At 42.9% G+C, this 18110-nt stretch overlaps 1 protein-coding gene across 1 annotated transcript in view; it reads right to left on the bottom strand.

Moving 5' to 3' along the window:
* Positions 1-18110, bottom strand: part of AFG1L (AFG1 like ATPase) — a 138605-nt gene that overhangs the window by 48800 nt on the left and 71695 nt on the right. The window contains exon 8 of the mRNA XM_044292093.1: positions 4114-4196. Within this exon, the coding sequence (XP_044148028.1) occupies positions 4114-4196 (83 nt within the window). The remainder of the gene's footprint in view (positions 1-4113; positions 4197-18110) is intronic.

The raw sequence follows: 18110 nt of genomic DNA, 5'->3' as shown, positions 1-18110 counted from the left end.
CAATGCCATAGAGCAGCAGGAAATGCTAGCAGAATGCTTGGGTGTATAGGGAGATGCATTACCAGTAGAAAGAGGGAGGTGCTCATGCTGCTCTACAGAGCACTAGTGAGACCTCATTTGGAGTATTGTGCTCAGTACTGGAGACCATATCTCCAGAAGGATATAGATACTCTAGAGAGAGTTCAGAGAAGAGCTACTAAACTAGTACATGGATTGCAGGATAAAACTTACCAGGAAAGATTAAAGGACCTTAACATGTACAGCTTGGAAGAAAGACGAGACAGAGGGGATATGATAGAAACTTTTAAATACATAAAGGGAATCAACAAAGTAAAAGAGGAGAGAATATTTAAAAGAAGAAAAACTGCTACAAGAGGACATAGTTTTAAATTAGAGGGGCAAAGGCTTAAAAGTAATATCAGGAAGTATTACTTTACTGAGAGAGTAGTGGATGCATGGAATAGCCTTCCTGCAGAAGTGGTAGCTGCAAATACAGTGAAGGAGTTTAAGCATGCATGGGATAGGCATAAGGCCATCCTTCATATAAGATAGGGTCAGGGGCTATTCATAGTATTCAGTATATTGGGCAGACTAGATGGGCCAAATGGTTCTTATCTGCCGACACATTCTATGTTTCTATATGTGTACTTTCTTTAGTAAATAAATTCCATTAATCCATTCACAATGTCATGCTCTTCCAGAGGTTTTTGTAAGATTATTGGGCAGTTTCTCTGCCTACAAGATATTATCACAGATGCTTGGTTTACTTTTGCAGTTCTCAAAACGGAATTTGACTCAGCAGAGATCACATGCCTCTTTTTCACACCAAAAATGTTATAACATGAACAGAGTTGAGAAAAAGACTTTAATCTTAACTTCTACAAACCTATGCATGCAGAATCAACCTAATCAAACTAATATGGAAAGTCGTTATTCTAAAAATCTTCATCTACTTGCATATTTTAAGTTATACCAGCAAGAATTAGTCTTTATGTAGAAAACTATGATTTAAATCAAATTCACCCTGTCTTGTAGGTGGTGCAGGAGGCCCAGACAACTGCAAGGGACTTTATCTTTTGGCAACTGAAACATTTGAATGGACAATATATGATTGACAGCTTAGGGGCTCATGCACACAACCGTATGTATTGTGCGGTCTGCAAAACACGGATCGGCAAAAAATACGGATGACATCCGTGTGCATTCTGTATTTTTCAGAACAGCTGGCCCCTAATAGAATACTCCCTTGTCCGTAATGCGGACAATAATAGGACATGTTCTATCTTTTGCGGAACGGACATAGGGAAACTTAAAGGGGCTCTCCGGGAAACTAAACTAAATTAAAAAAAGAAATATTATGTCATAGTAAAAACATTCATAAGTACCTAGGGAGTTGTCATTCTGGGACCCTAAAATGGCTGACATCAAGTCATTGCGTCAGAAACACATCCTAGAATGCCCAGTACACTCACTAGGACAGGCTGCGTCAACACCAGCAGCTCGAGACACAGCTACTTCCTGGTTGAGCTGACTGCTAGTGAGGTGTGAATGCGCATATTAGAGCATGCGCACTGTGCTTAGGCAGTTCCCAGTGAAGATGAAGGGAGAAAACAGTCCCCCTAGAGATTGTGTTTGCGATCCATCTCAGGCACCTGGCAGGGCTCTGAAGGTATCTACTCTTATCACAGTTTGTCCTGTGCCCTGTCAGCCTGACAGGAGTGAGGGAGGCCGGCTACATCCTCACAAATCATTTCTCTGCGGCAGAGTTTTCGGCTCTGTGCTGTGATCTGTCAGCCTGACAGGAGTGAGGGAGGCCGGCTACATCATCAGCTGTGTAAGCTAGTAATTTCTGTTCCCATTAAAAATAAATATATAAAAAAAGGCTAATTTATTAATTTAAATATATATCTAATATATAAAGCTGAGTGTATGTGTATATGTATGTACAGTATGTCCGCTAAAGGAATCCGCACCGTCGCATTTACAATCACGAAATTTGGCACACAGGTACATCAGGTGTCCGGGAAGGTTTTAGACCAGGTCTCAGCTCTCTAGGATGTACCGTTTGAGATATTCACAAAATATATATTAGCCAATAGAAGCTTGGTCACATGACCCTTATCAGCCAATAGAATCTCGCAGGCCATTAGCCTCCACATACACAGTTTTACTCCAGGTTTCCATAATAACCCAGCCATTTTCTTCACTGCTGTAGGTCAGCTTTAAAGGAAATCTGTCACCAGGATAATCGCTACTGAAGTAAAGCCATGGCTTAATAGCTGTGGATGACACTGTTAAGGGAGCAGAGTGCTGTGGAGGTCACAGTTCAGGGGGCAGGTAGGGTGGCCATTCAGGCTACCATGAAAAGACTGACATAAAATCCCATCCCCAGGTCCCACTAAGCCACGCCCCCTTCCACTCCGCAGCCGATTGAAAAAAATGATGGTAAAAATTCAAACTTCTGTCAACTGCAGGGGTGGGAGGGATGGTGACTTTCTCCCTGCAGCTCACACTCAGACAGCAAAGTGCTGCTGTCTTAGAGTGAGCGGTTCAAAAGGACACGCCCCCGATCTGGTTAGGCCACGCCCCCTCCCACTCCTCAGCTGACAGGGATTTAAAAAAATGAAGTTAAAAATCAACTTCTAGATCAAACTAAGCCGCGCCCCCAATCCGGCTACGCCATGCCCCCTCCCCCCCCACACCTCAGCCGACAGGGATTGAAAAAATGAAGTTAAAAATCAACTTCTGTCAGCTGCAGGGGTGGGAGGGACAGTGACTTTCTCCCTGCAGCTCCCACTCAGACAGCACAGTGCTGCTGTCTTAGAGTGAGCTGTTCAAAAGGACATCTCGCTTTGCATGTAATGAGTCTCTCATATATTAGTTTCACCTTTTAAGTTGCATTACTGAAATAAATGAACTTCGCACGATATTCAAATTTTTCGAGTTTTACACATATCAGCCTTTTTATATATATTTATTTTTACTGGGAACAGAAATTACTAGCTTACACAGCCAGCAGCTGACGATAAAGTCGGCCTCCCTCACTCCTGTCAGGCTGATAATTGACGCAGCCTGTCCTAGTGAGTGTACTGGGCATTCTAGGATGTGTTTCTGACGCAATGACTTGATGGCAGCCATTTTAGGGTCCCACAATGATAACTCTCTAGAGAAAACTACGTTTTGATAAATAAAGGTACTTACGTATGTTTTTACTATGCCCTAATATTTCTTTTTTGAATTTAGTTTAGTTTACCGGAGAACCCATTTAATGCACACGGAGTAACTTCGGAATTAAAATACGTTTTTGTCCATGAGCCCTTATTGTGAAATATCCCTATAGTTCCTTGTAAATGACACACCGGCTGACACTTCTTCAAAATGCATTGACTAGGACCAGTGGTCCCTGTAGTGGTCACCTGTCTCTATGTCAGGACTGCAGCAAGAATTTTAACATATTTTTTTCCCTGGACAACCCCTCTAGGTGAAATAACCTTTGTCACAAAAAGTAATTACGGTATAATTATTTCTATGACATACGTTGGTACAAAAGCAGGCTAATAATGACAAGTACTAAAACAACAATAATATACAGTAATTCAAGCTAGGCAAATGTAATAAAAAATAATGTAAGCCTACTTTCATACTCGCGTTTTGGCTTTCCGTTCGTGAGATCCTTTCAGGGCTCTCACAAGTGGTCCAAAACGGATCAGTTTTGCCCTAATGCATTCTGAATAGAAAAGGATCCGCTCAGAATGCATCAGTTTGGCTCCGTTCTGCCTCCATTCCGCTTTGGAGACGGACACCAAAACGCTGCTTGCAGCGTTTTGGTGTCCGTCTGATGAAACTGAGCCAAACGGATCCGTTCTGACACACAATGTAAGTCAATGGGGACGGATCAGTTTTCTATGACACAATCTGGCACAATAGAAAACGGATCCGTCCTCCATTGACTTTCAATAGTGTTCAAGACGGATCCGTCTTGGCTATGTTAAAGATAATACAAACGGATCCGTTCTGAACGGATGCAGACGGTTGTATTATCTGAACTGATCTGTCCATGACGGATCCGCACAAAACGCGAGTGTGAAAGTAGCCTAAGAAATCAGTACTTACAGAAAATATATTTTACTGGCAGCAGAGAGGACACGCTTCCTGTAGTCTATGCCGGAGTCCAGCTGAACAGTGTTGCAGTATTCCTTAAAGAACACATAAAATAATCACCAGTCTGCTTGTCCACATAAAGGTACACAGCAACATAGTAGGGTTAAATAGCGTAGTTACATAGTAGACAAGGTTGGAAAAAGATGCAGGTCCATCAAGTCTAACTTATTCTACTGTGTTGATCTGCAACAATTTCCCTATGTTAGCAGGAGAACTTTTTTCTGACTCCAAATATTCCTGGGGCCCGAATGGCTTCCCTGTGTGGAGATTGGGGAAGCTATTCGTTGTCTCTCTGAAGAAACATAGCCTATTGGAGCTGTAGTTCTTCTGGAGGCCTGCAGGTGGCAGGACTACATAAAAACATAGCGAATCTGCAATACATTGCAATGATAATTGATTGCAATGTAAGGCAGAAGAGATGTGAAAATTAAAAGTAAAAAAGTTTTTAAAAATATAAAAAAATTCAAATCACCTCCCTTTCCCCCAAATTAAAATACAAATAAACATTGTAGCTATCTCTGTCTCCCAAAATGCCTGAACTATTAAAATCTAAAATGTATTTTTCCCATACAGTGAATGCCGTAACAAAAAAAAATGTCTGATTTGCAGATCTTTCGTCACTTCACTTTTTTTTTTTGTCAGGTGATCAAAAAGTCATACATACTCCAATAATCTATTTATCAATAAAAACGACGGATTGCCAGCCAAAAAATTGGCCATCACACAGCTCTCATTGAAAAAAATAAAACATTTTCAGTATTAATACACAAGAAAAACTATATATATATATATATATATATATATATATATATATATATATATACACACAGGTCCTTCTAAAAAAATTAGCATATTGTGATAAAGTTCATTATTTTCTGTAATGTACTGATAAACATTAGACTTTCATATATTTTAGATTCGTTACACACCAACTGAAGTAGTTCAAGCCTTTTATTGTTTTAATATTGATGATTTTGGCATACAGCTCATGAAAACCCAAAATTCCTATCTCAAAAAATTAGCATATCATGAAAAGGTTCTCTTAACGAGCTATTAACCTAATCATCTGAATCAACTAATTAACTCTAAACACCTGCAAAAGATTCCTGAGGCTTTTAAAAACTCCCAGCCTGGTTCATTACTCAAAACCGCAATCATGGGTAAGACTGCCGACCTGACTGCTGTCCAGAAGGCCATCATTGACACCCTCAAGCAAGAGGGTAAGACACAGAAAGAAATTTCTGAACGAATAGGCTGTTCCCAGAGTGCTGTATCAAGGCACCTCAGTGGGAAGTCTGTGGGAAGGAAAAAGTGTGGCAGAAAACGCTGCACAACGAGAAGAGGTGACCGGACCCTGAGGAAGATTGTGGAGAAGGACCGATTCCAGACCTTGGGGGACCTGCGGAAGCAGTGGACTGAGTCTGGAGTAGAAACATCCAGAGCCACAGTGTACAGGCGTGTGCAGGAAATGGGCTACAGGTGCCGCATTCCCCAGGTCAAGCCACTTTTGAACCAGAAACAGCGGCAGAAGCGCCTGACCTGGGCTACAGAGAAGCAGCACTGGACTGTTGCATGTCATTCGGAAATCAAGGTGCCAGAGTCTGGAGGAAGACTGGGGAGAGGGAAATGCCAAAATGCCTGAAGTCCAGTGTCAAGTACCCACAGTCAGTGATGGTCTGGGGTGCCATGTCAGCTGCTGGTGTTGGTCCACTGTGTTTTATCAAGGGCAGGGTCAATGCAGCTAGCTATCAGGAGATTTTGGAGCACTTCATGCTTCCATCTGCTGAAAAGCTTTAGGGCCGTTTCACACGAGCGGATGCCGTGCGTGGCATCCGCTCCGTGAAAGAGTGCCAAGACCCGCTGCAGACTGCAGAGGCACGGAGTATTAACATGACTGTTAATGCTCCGTGCCTCTCTGTGATCTCTTTCCTACGAAATCACAGTGACAACTGTAATTTCGTAGTAAAGCGATCACAGAGAGGCACGGAGCATTAACAGTCATGTTAATACTCCGTGCCTCTGCAGTCTGCAGCGGGTCTTGGCACTCTTTCACGGAGCGGATGCCACGCACGGCATCCGCTCGTGTGAAACGGCCCTTATGGAGATGTAGATTTCATTTTTCAGCACGACCTGGCACCTGCTCACAGTGCCAAAACCACTGGTAAATGGTTTACTGACCATGGTATTACTGTGCTCAATTGGCCTGCCAACTCTCCTGACCTGAACCCCATAGAGAATCTGTGGGATATTAGGAAGAGAACGTTGAGAGACGCAAGACCCAACACTCTGGATGAGCTTAAGGCCGCTATGGAAGCATCCTGGGCCTCCATAACACCTCAGCAGTGCCACAGGCTGATTGCCTCCATGCCACACCGCATTGAAGCAGTCATTTCTGCAAAAGGATTCCCGACCAAGTATTGAGTGCATAACTGAACATAATTATTTGAAGGTTGACTTTTTTTGTATTAAAAACACTTTTCTTTTATTGGTCGGATGAAATATGCTAATTTTTTGAGATTGGAAATTTGGGTTTTCATGAGCTGTATGCCAAAATCATCAATATTAAAACAATAAAAGCCTTGAACTACTTCAGTTGGTGTGTAATGAATCTAAAATATATGAAAGTCTAATGTTTATCAGTACATTACAGAAAATAATGAACTTTATCACAATATGCTAATTTTGTGAGAAGGACCTGTGTGTATATATATATATATATATATATATATATAAAATCACTGTAGTCCTACTGACTCGGAAATTAAAGATAGAGGGACAGTTTTACCATATAAGGAACACCATAAAAACTAATTCCATAAAACTATGCCGCAATCACATTTAATTATTTTTACAATTTCACCCCATTTTTTTCCAGCTTCCCACTGCATTGTATGCAATATTAAATGATGACATTAGAAAGTGCAACTTGTCCCACAACAAACGTCTTATAAAACGTCAAAGCTCTTAAATGTCTATCTAAACAGAAAGATAAAAAGTGTCATGGCTCTGGGAACACAGGTAGTAAAAAACTAAAATTCAAAAACTGGTCCTTTAAGGGTTAAATAGTAAAAACAGACTTTTTCAAACAATACATTCTTGAAGTAGCATTAACTAACATGCAGAATACACTGTGATGTAGGATGCAGCTTTCACCCCATATTATAAAACAATCCAGTAACGTCGCCTCACAATCTGCCGAGAACATACAGTAAATGCATCAAAGCACTCATAAATAATATAAGATCTACCTCAAGGTGTTCTAAAAGAAACACAAATGTTTGACACTTCCAGATTATCATGCGATAATGCCACTCTAAACTTCATTTTCAATAAATAATGTCAATGAATCAATGCAAGAATTGCTCATGACCTCAAGGGTAATTAGCATTCATTCAAACGCACCGAGATTCAAAATGGTATGTTCTTTATTTGTCAGCTCTTGTCTTGATCAGCAGATTAATAAACCGGCGCTCTTCTCCGAGACAGTTTTATGAATCAATGGTAATTACATTCTGACATGAGAAGAATAGTAAGGCACAACTTGGTATCACTTCATCAACCTTTCTAACCTTCATGCAAGCATTAACTGTAAATAGCTTTCAATGAATTGCCAATAGAAACATTAGGTTTTCTTCTGCTGATCTAGGCTGTACTACAGGGGAGTCTGTATGTGACCCATATCTGAAGCGCAATCATTAGTAATTATCCCATTTGCTGTAATGTTCTAACACTTACCTTACACTGCTATTAGGGTAATATCTCTGCTTCATGAAAAATAAAAATACACACACTACCAATATACATCTCACAATGTAATCACTAAGAGGTTATAAAATATGACAGTGTGTCATTAGTCAGGTGCATCAGTTAAAGGGTAACGGTCATGTTTTCATAAAAAAAAAATATATATAATTTTAGCATATGTTACTGCTGCAGCAGCATTATGCATAAAGCAATCTTTAGTTTCTTCACTTACCACTGTTTTCCTTGAGTTTTTCCCTTAGCTACGGCTGTTTAAACATTTACAAACCTTCTCAAGATGGCTCCTCTGCCAGTTCTCTGAGGCCAAAACTGCTTTCCCTCACTTCCCATACACACTTGCTGTAGCCAGCAGCTCCCTGCCAGCCAATCAGATTGGATTACTGAGAGACACGCCTCCTCACGCTGAAGCCTAATGCAGGCATGCAGTGTGAAGGACCGCCCCTCAGTCTTCCTAGCCGGAGACAGATGAGCCATAGCAATGGTCTTTTAAGGGTGCAGTGGAAAGGGACAAGAGACATTAATAAAAGCTGTTATTATAAGGTACTTACAGATCTTTTGGCAATCATTGACAGACTAACTCATCTATACATGCCTAGCTCTAATAAACCAGCAAATAAGATAAAAATACGACAGTTACCTTTTAATCCCTCCGTAAATGACAAGAGCTCTTCAGGGACTACATGATTTGGACCATGTAGAGGTAACCATCTATTGTACTCTGTTCTTATAGCTCTGTTTACTGTTCCTCTGTTATTCCCCCTATGAAATGGGCGTTACCAGTTAAGGATGTGTCCCTGCTCAGTCTGAAGGTGCTGCCACATAACGCAGTTTTTGAAGACAAAATCTGGAGTGGATCATAAAAGGAGAGAAATGCATCCCGACACTGTGCAATCATAGAGCTGGGGGTCTCACTGCAGTGACTGCTAGTGTTCCAGAGAACAGCTGCCCCACACTGTGTCTGAATGGGGTGGTAGTGCACATGTCGGTCCATTTACTTCTATGGGACTGACATAGACAGCTCTGTCAGTCCCACAAAAGTCAATCAAGTAGTGGGCACTACACTCCATTCAGACAGTGAATTTGGTGACCCCCCATTCTCGAATTCGCTGGTGGTCCCAGGGTTAAAGGGTCACTCCAGGCAAAGACTAAAAATGAATCCTCAAGCCAAAGTCATGGGGCTATACAGGGAAAACCAGCCTGCTGAGGGGGCTTTGTACAGGGCAGAGCTGGTGAGGCTCTGCAGTCCTCTGCCCCTAACACCCGGAGATCACATGATTGCCGGGTCTAAACTGCACAGCGCGCCGCTCACCTGTGTGAGGATAAGGCAGAAGTTTAATGAATGGCGCCATTACAGAGGTCTATGCTAGGCCACAGCTGAATGCCTGCGTTGCCGTAACAAGAGAGCAGTGCTGTCCAGAGCCACTTCAGAATCAGTATCAGGGTTGCCAAATGTCCAGAAATTTCTGGACAGTCCGTAAGAATAGGTGACTTTTTTCCTGCGTCCGTGAAAAAAAAAAGCTGTGATTTTTTTTAAACTGGTGGTACTTGACTAGATTATTTTGGTGGTAATTATCATAATTTTACAGCTCACAGTAAATGCTGGTAATGAGTTCTTATCAATATACTGAGCTATAGACATGGATTACTTATAAGGCTAGTTTCACACTAGCGTTCGTCGGTCCGCTCGTGAGCTCCGTTTGAAGGAGCTCACGAGCGGACCCGAACGCCTCCGTCCAGCCCTGATGCAGTCTGAATGGAGCGGATCCGCTCAGACTGCATCAGTCTGGCGGCGTTCAGCCTCCGCTCGCCTCCGCACGGACAGGCGGACAGCTGAACGCTGCTTGCAGCGTTCAGCTGTCCGCCTGGCCGTGCGGAGGCGAGCGGATCCGTTCAGACTTACAATGTAAGTCAATGGGAACGGATCCGCTTGAAGAGGTCACCATATGGCTCAATCTTCAAGCGGATCCGTCCCCCATTGACTTTACATTGAAAGTCTGAACGGATCCGCTCAGGCATCTTGCGCACTTAGAAAATTTTCTAAGTTATTAATGCAGACGGATCCGTACTGAACGGAGCCTCCGTCTGCATTAATATGATCGGATCCGTTCAGAACGGATCCGATCAAGCGCTAGTGTGAAAGTAGCCTAATCCATTATGGTTTTCCAAATTGTCCATAAAAAATGTTGGATGTCCATGATTTTGAGATAAGTTGTCCATAAAAAAATAAATATAATTTTTGTTTGGCAACCCTGGTTAGTATAGAGCAGTGATGCACAACCTGCGGCCCCCAGAGCCAAGGTTTGCGGCCCCCGTTCTGCTGGGCAGAAACGCAGCTGATCGTGCGCCACACAATTGCAGGATAATAGCTCTGTAGCAGGAGCAGGAGGGATCCCCGGCTGTCAGAGACAGCACGAGACCCGAGGAGAAGGCAGATGCAGTGGATCAGCGCTTTTGCCTTTTCCTCACACAGATGAACAGCGCGCTGTGCAGTTTAGACCCGGCGATCACGTGATCGCCGGGTATCAGGGGCAGAGGACTGCAGAGCTTCATCAACTCCGCCCTGTACAAAGACCCCCTCCACAGGCTGGTTTTCCCTGTAACTGGGGCTCTTTTGGATGCTCCAGTTACAGAGGAAATATGGACCTTTTGGGGACAAATTAAGTGGCAAATATATATATATTAAAAGTTAAAAAAAATATGAAAACACAATTTTAAAAATACAAAATAAAATACTAAAAAAGGAAAAAAAAAAGGACAATGTGCAAAATAAAAAAAGTCAGTGTCCCCCAAAGGTCTTTTTGTAGCAGAAATATATATATATATATATATATATATATATATATATAAAAAAAGAAAAAATAGTAACATACATGAAAGAAAAAAAAATGCCCACACCAACCAAAACCATTACAATGATCACCCCATTCTTGTGAAACTATACATATTGTATAATAAAATGATCCAACACATATAGGGAACTAATTATAATCATTTGCATATTTAAATAATGAGCTATAGTTTTGAATAAAAATTACTTAAAAAAAATAAAATTAAAATTGTACGGTTTACCTCTAATAAAACTAATGAATATATTAAAAATCCCTCTGTTATGTAATAAAAAGTTGCAAGTTATTTTTGTAGTCCAACAAATAAAATTAAAAAAAGTGTTTGAACCACGTGTGCTAAATCACAAAAAAGTGACTGGTTATTAAGGCCTTTTCAGCCCTGGCCATTAAAGGGTTAAACAATAAGTGCTTTCCGGCTAGTAAGGACTCATACACACGACCGTACCTTTTTTTTAGTTCGCAGAACAACAGCCATGTGTGTTCTGCATTTTGCAGAATGGAGTATCTTTTGCGGCCCCGTTGAAGTAAATGGGTCCACATCCAAGCCACATTAAAAAAAATGCGGCTCAGATGCGGACTAAAACAATGGCTGTGTGCGTGAGCCCTCAGGGAAAGTGCTTACTGGTTATTGCAGGGCACCTACAGTATATCTGGGGGTGCAGGAGGTGGTAATAACCAGTGAGCGCCGTCCTCTGCAGTGAAGTAAAGCGCTTATTTGTGAATACAAGGCAGGAAGGAAATGTCACCACTTAAAGGAGTTTCCTAGTTAAAATGATTTTTAACAAGTTCCTACAGTGTAGTCCCTGAAACCGAAGATTCCTACTTTCCTGCTCCATGCTGCTCTCGCTGTCTCCATCTCCCGGTCCCGGAGCACCTCTCCAGAAAATGACTGACTTTAGCGGTGACACGCTGCTTGTGGCCACATCACCACTGAAGCCAGTCATGAGCTGGAGAGGTACAAGTGACTAGGCCCATATCCAACCGGATGTAAACAGCGCCGGAACCAGAAGATGGAGACAGCGGGAGCGGCAGGGAGCAGGAAAGTATGAATCTTCTGTTTCAGGGCCATGCTGCAGAAACGTGTTAAAAATAATTTTTTGACCAAGAAATCTCTAAGCCCCTGTTACACGGCACGATATTGGGAACAAGTCTTCATAGGAACGCTCATTCCTGATATCTGGCAGTATAATCGTGCCGCTGATCAGCCGATAAATAAGGAATCACTCGTTTGTCAGCTGATTTGCATATTTTATCAGGATGAAAGATGTACGATTATCGTCAACACATCTCACCGTGTAATCAGGAATGTGCTGCTGATAATCAATAGAAGGGATGAGGGAGGAATGACTGTGGTACAGTGGTAGTGATCATTCCTGGGTAATAGGCTCATGCAAACAAGCGCTGATTAACTTTTTTTTTGTGGCCCCTTGAAATAGTGCAATGTGACAATGCGGCCCCCAGACAAAAAAAAGGTTGTGCACCCTGGTATAGAGTCATTAGTGATGATGATGAGGCTTGGATAAAGTTAGGATATAAATTTACCTCCGATTTCTGTCACCCGGGCTCCATGACGCATCATTTCTAACTGTAGTTTCAAATTTTCAACTCTATGGGAGGGGATTAGTTGTGTGCACCACTCACTAATATCTATGTACTAACAGGTAATTGGTATACAATTCACTAAGTTACTGGCCTTGGAGTCATATAGTCATGGAGATAGCAGCCACTTGAGGTTGCAATGTGGAAAATATAGAGTAACAGGAGAGGGAGCAGAAAGTCCAAACAATGGGAAAAGTTGGCTGACTTAATTTTTGACCGAAGTGGTCCTTAAAGACCGATCCAACACTTATCACCTATCCTGTAGATATGCGCTAATTGGTGTTGCTGGGATAGCCCCTTTAACAGCATGGGTTTAAAGGAGACCTATCATATTAAAAATGGTGTCTGAGATGCAGGCAGCATGTTATCGAGCAGGAGGAGCTGAACAGATTTGATATATGGTTTTATGGGGAAAGATTCAGTAAAACTTGTAATCTATACAATTAAATTCCTGCTCATTCTGGGCTTTGATGTTGAGGAGGCGGAGCTATCAGTGATTGACAGCTATCTCTGTATACACAGTCATAGAGGGAAGGCTGTCAGTCACTGATAGGACCGCCTCCTTGTCTTCAGTCCGTGACTGACAGCTATCTCTGTATACACAGTCATAGAGGGAAGGCTGTCAGTCACTGATAGCTGTCAGTCACGGACTGAAGACAAGGAGGCAGTCCTATCAGTGACTGACAGCCTTCCCTCTATGACTGTGTATACAGAGATAGCTGTCAGTCACGGACTGAAGACAAGGAGACGGTCCTATCTCTGTATACACAGCCATAGAGGGAAGGCTGTCAGTCACTGATAGGGCCCTCTCCTTGTCTTCAGTCAGTGACTGACAGCTATCTCTGTATACACAGCCATAGAGGGAAGGCTGTCAGTCACTGATAGGACCGTCCTCCTTGTCTTCAGTCCGTGACTGATAGCTATCTCTGTATACACAGTCAGAGGGGAGGCTGTCCGTCACTGATAGGGCCGTCTCCTGGTCTTCAGTCAGTGACTGACAGCTATCTCTGTATACACAGTCATAGAGGGAAGGCTGTCAGTCACTGATAGGACCGTCTCCTTGTCTTCAGTCAGTGACTGACAGCGATCTCTGTATACACAGTCATAGAGGGAAGGCTGTCAATCACTGATAGGACCTCCTCCTTGTCTTCAAAGCCCAGAATGAGCAGGAACATAAATGACAGTTTTACTGAATCCTTTCCCATAAACCTATATATCACTCTGCTCAGCTCCTCCTGCTCTATAACATGATGCCTGCAAATTATTTAGCATTTTCATGGTGACAAGTTCCCTTTAACAATACAACAAGTGTCAAGGGATCCCAGTTCTCCCGATAGGTTAGAATTCCAAAATCTCAAAAATGTCTATGAGTTGAAAAGTCTGTTTATACTTTTTATGTATATATAGCATCTTTGGAGAACACGTTTCTATATCTAAGGTTTGGCGTCTGGTTCCACAATGTTTTAGCTAGACTTTAGAGGACACATCAATTTAAATAAGGAACACAAAACATGTAGAAAAATAAAATAAAAAATATCACATCTGAGTTTACATTTATTCCCTCATTACCTACAAGAGAAAAAAAAAAACTTCCACAGTCTGCTTCAAGAAATCCCAGAGGTCCTTGCCATTGAGCAGATTTGGGGGTTGCAATGCCCATTCACTCTTTATGTACTGCGGCCATTATGTAAAAAGAATAAAACACTGCCTTTATACTGCCAAGCCACAATGACTCTTCATACATCAAAGCATTTACACCATGAGCAGTTTTTACTTCCAAAATTATTCAAGCTGAGGGCAAAGAGACAACAATTCATACACCCTAATTACATCTAATTATCTGTTCCCTTGTAGGACAAAGCCATTAGCTATGTGAATTTCTCACAGCCTCTGCATGCCCTGTCCATCCTGCTTGACACTGCGTTATTTCAATAGCAGTGGCTTCTTGTCTGCGGCCAGTATGAAGTTTGTCCAGGTAAACTAATTATGCTCCCATAAACATTGCTAGAACTGAATAGAAATTTCTTGGTACATTTGTCGAATCCCAGGGAGCTCCACCTGGTTAAAATGACCCTCAACACACTCTTGTTGTAGCTTCTCCCTTGGCTTTCTATTCATGAGCTCAATGAAATGTTTATTGGATTAAAGACTCTCTCTCCAGACCTCCACGATGGCTTGTGATAAAGAACTTAAAAAGTCCTTTTAACTGGCTTACAGTTCTTTCTGGGATGTGATTAAAATTGAGGGGAAGACACTGAAGAACAAGTGTTTCACATTACATCAGGACTCCCTCTTACTGAACGCCATTTACTGTACATTACTAAAGCAGGCACATTCATCAAACGTAAAAAATAAATAAATGAGAGGATGATGCTTTATATAAAGAGGTGAATTCTCATCCGATTGGAGGTTTCTCATAAAATATTTAAGCATTCCCTCAAAGGATTATCCATTCCAAAATATGTTCTTTAGGATTAGCATTACTAGTTCTAACGCTAAGGCTACTTTCACACTAGCGTTTTTACTAGATCCGGCAGGGCTCAGCAAAAACACTTCTGTTACTGATAATACAACTGTCTGCATCCGTTATGAACGGATCTGGTTGTATCATCTTTAACACAGCCAAGATGGACCCGTCATGAACACCATTGAAAGTCAATGGGGAATGGATCCATTTTCGATTTGCCCCGCAACCCATGACGGCAAGAAAACTGCAGCTTGCTGCGGTTTACTCTCTGGTATGGGAACGCAACCAATCGGAACGGAATGCATTTTGGAGCATTTCGTTCTGTTTTGTCCCCACTGAGAATATATGGGGACAAAATGGAAGCGTTTTTCTCCAGTATTGAGAACCTCTGCCAGATCTCAATACAGGAAAATATAAACACTATATGAAAGTAGCCCAAGTCTGGCAATCTGGAGAAGTTTTCCCTCCAGCGTGGTTGCGCTAGATCAAAAAGACATGGGTGAAAATATGTTATGACCGTTGTATAAAGCGGCATTCACATGATTGTATCCGTTTTGCGGTTCGCATTTGTTGTGTGATCTGCATTTTCCAGACATATTCTATCTTTTTGCGGAACTGACATATGGATGATCAGTGTTCTTTCTGCTTCCGTATGTCTGTTCGGCAAAAAGATAGAACATGTTCAATAATTGGCTGCAAAATGCAGACCCTGGACCCATTAAAATGTCAATGGGTCTGCAAAAAATATGGATGCAACATGGAACACTTATGGTACTTGCGAACTGCAAAATACATACAGTAGTCCTAAGCTAGTCTTAATTAATCCTGTGCTGGCATGATATGCACCACAGTTAGAGGCGCAAATATCAGCCATCAATGCGCCAGAATTGAAATCTACTCCAACCGATAGAGTAGATTTCAGGTTTAATGTACGTCAGTTTTCTGTTAAAGTGATGGTATGTAATGGTCCAGCCCACGGTCTAAGGCTACTTTCACACTAGCGTTTTTGCGGAATACGGCAGGGTTCAGCAAAAACGCTTCAGTTACTGATAATACAACCATCTGCATCCGTCATGAACTCCATTGGCAGATTGTGTCGGAGAAAACTGATCCGTCCCTATCGACTTGCATTGGGGGTCATGCCAGATCTGTCTTGCTCAGCATCCCAGGACGGAAAGCAAACTACAACGTGTTGCGGTTTGCTCTCTGGTATGGGAACGCAAGTAAACGTAACGGAATGCATTTTGGAGCATTCCGTTCTGTTCAGTTTTGTCCCCATTGACAATGAATAGGGACAAAACTAAAGCATTTTTTTCCCGGTATTGAGCCCCTATGACTGATCTCAATACCGGAAAGCTAAAACGCTAGTGTGAAAGTAGCCTAACCCTGCCTGGTGTCAAGGCCTCTGTTGTGTTCGCCGTGAAACAGTTGCCGTGCATGCTGTTGCCTGCGGCAACGTGTGTGTAACAGCCTCTGTTGTGTTCGACGGTTGCCGTGCATGCTGTTGCCAGCGGCAACGTGTGTTTGTTGCAGCATGTAGGTGCCTGCCCCTTTTATCCTGCTTCCCTTTCCTGTTTGGTGCTGGAGTGGTAAACTATCTGGCGGGGATCTAGGTGCAGTGATGGTCAGTTCGCAGTGTTTGCCAGCGAACACATGCGGGCTGCCATCTTTAGTAAGGTAGACTCACCTGTCCGGCGATGCACAGGTAAGCCCTTACCCTGGGTTCACACCTGAGCGTTCGCGATGGAGCGCTCTGTATGTGCGATTGTACCGGTGTTTACAATCGCGCATACAGAGACAAGCGAACGCCCATTGTCGCGCGTTCCCGAAAGTCTATGTACGGGAACGCGCGACAAAACGCCCCAAAGAAGCTCAAGAACTTTTTTGAGCGTCGGGCGTTTTACAGCGCGATCGTACGCGCTGTAAAACGCCCAGGTGAGAACCATTCCCATAGGAAAGCATTGGTTTCTCCTTGTCGAGCGTTTTACAGCGCGTAGGAACGCGCTGTAAAACGCTCAGGTGTGAACCCAGCGTTACCTGTGCCGGGAGCCAGTCTGAAATCAAATGCAGTCACCGGGAGCAGGCAGTTTAGAGAACAGCCCGATGAAGGCCCCCCGGCTGCTGTTCTCGGAACTGCCTGCTCGCGGTGACTGCATTTGATTTCAGACCAGCTCCCGGCACAGGCTTACCTGTGCATCGCCGGACGGGCGAGTCTACCTTACTAAAGATGGCAGCCCACATGTGTTCGCTGGCGAACACTGCGAACTGACCATCACTGTCTAGGTGTGTCCTGGGTGTAGTCTCTTGGCTCTTTATATCCTTTTGTTGTGAGTCTGAGGTCAGATGCCATCCAGCATTTGTGTAAGGGCTCGTTCACATGATCGTGCCGTTTTTTAGCGGTTCGCAAAAAATAGATGCCACCCGTGTGCCTTCTGCGATTTGCAGAACGGAACAGGAGGCCCATTATAGAAAAGCCTATTCTTGTCCGCAAAACGTTAAATGTTATTTCAAGGCAAAGGATTTGTGAGACTGGGAAAAGTGTGGCGCCATTAACTGTGATCGATAGGTCTGATGGGGAGGGGGTAATGGGGTTGATTGAGAAGGTGCAAAGATTACAAATTCAGTTTTCTCTCTATGTTGTCCCTCTAAGTAGGAGGGAATCAAGGATATAGCTGAAGACTCTGAATAGCAGAGAAGTTACATCTTGTCCAGAGTTAAATTTGAGTGTCATCAGCGTTAGGGCTCGTTCAGACGACCGTGCCGTTTTCTGCGGTCCACAAATTGCGGATCTGCAAAAAACAGATGCCGCCCGTGTGCCTTCCGCAATTTGCGGAACAGGAGGCCCATTATAGAAATGCCTATTCTTGTCTGCAAAACTGACAAGAATAGGACGGATCTTTTGCGGACCCATTAAAATGAATGGTTCCATATGCAGACCGTATGCGAAACGCAGAAAACGGCCCGTATACGGAACGCAAAATACGTTTGTGTGAATGAGCCCTTAGCTGAGTGTTACTCCTTTCCTGGATACACCATATGTCCAGTGGGAGGGCCTCCTAGCTAGACACCGATGTCACCATGATGTCTCCCCTTTGTTCCCTCTGTCCTTTTCCCATCCTCACTTGGTGTATTGTTTGGAGTGGTTGGTGTTTTGGGTGTGTGTTTATGTGTAGTTCGGTGTTTCATGTCTGCTTTGTTTGGAGTTGAATTCCAGCATGGCTGCTAGACATTTCCACTGTCTATCTGTCGTCCCTCCGGAAGGGGGTTTCTGGGTT

The sequence above is a fragment of the Bufo gargarizans genome, chromosome 4, assembly GCF_014858855.1.
Source record: "Bufo gargarizans isolate SCDJY-AF-19 chromosome 4, ASM1485885v1, whole genome shotgun sequence".
Taxonomy (NCBI): domain Eukaryota; kingdom Metazoa; phylum Chordata; class Amphibia; order Anura; family Bufonidae; genus Bufo; species Bufo gargarizans.
Note: the sequence above shows the minus strand (reverse complement) of the source record. Positions and strands in the feature narration are given on the sequence as shown.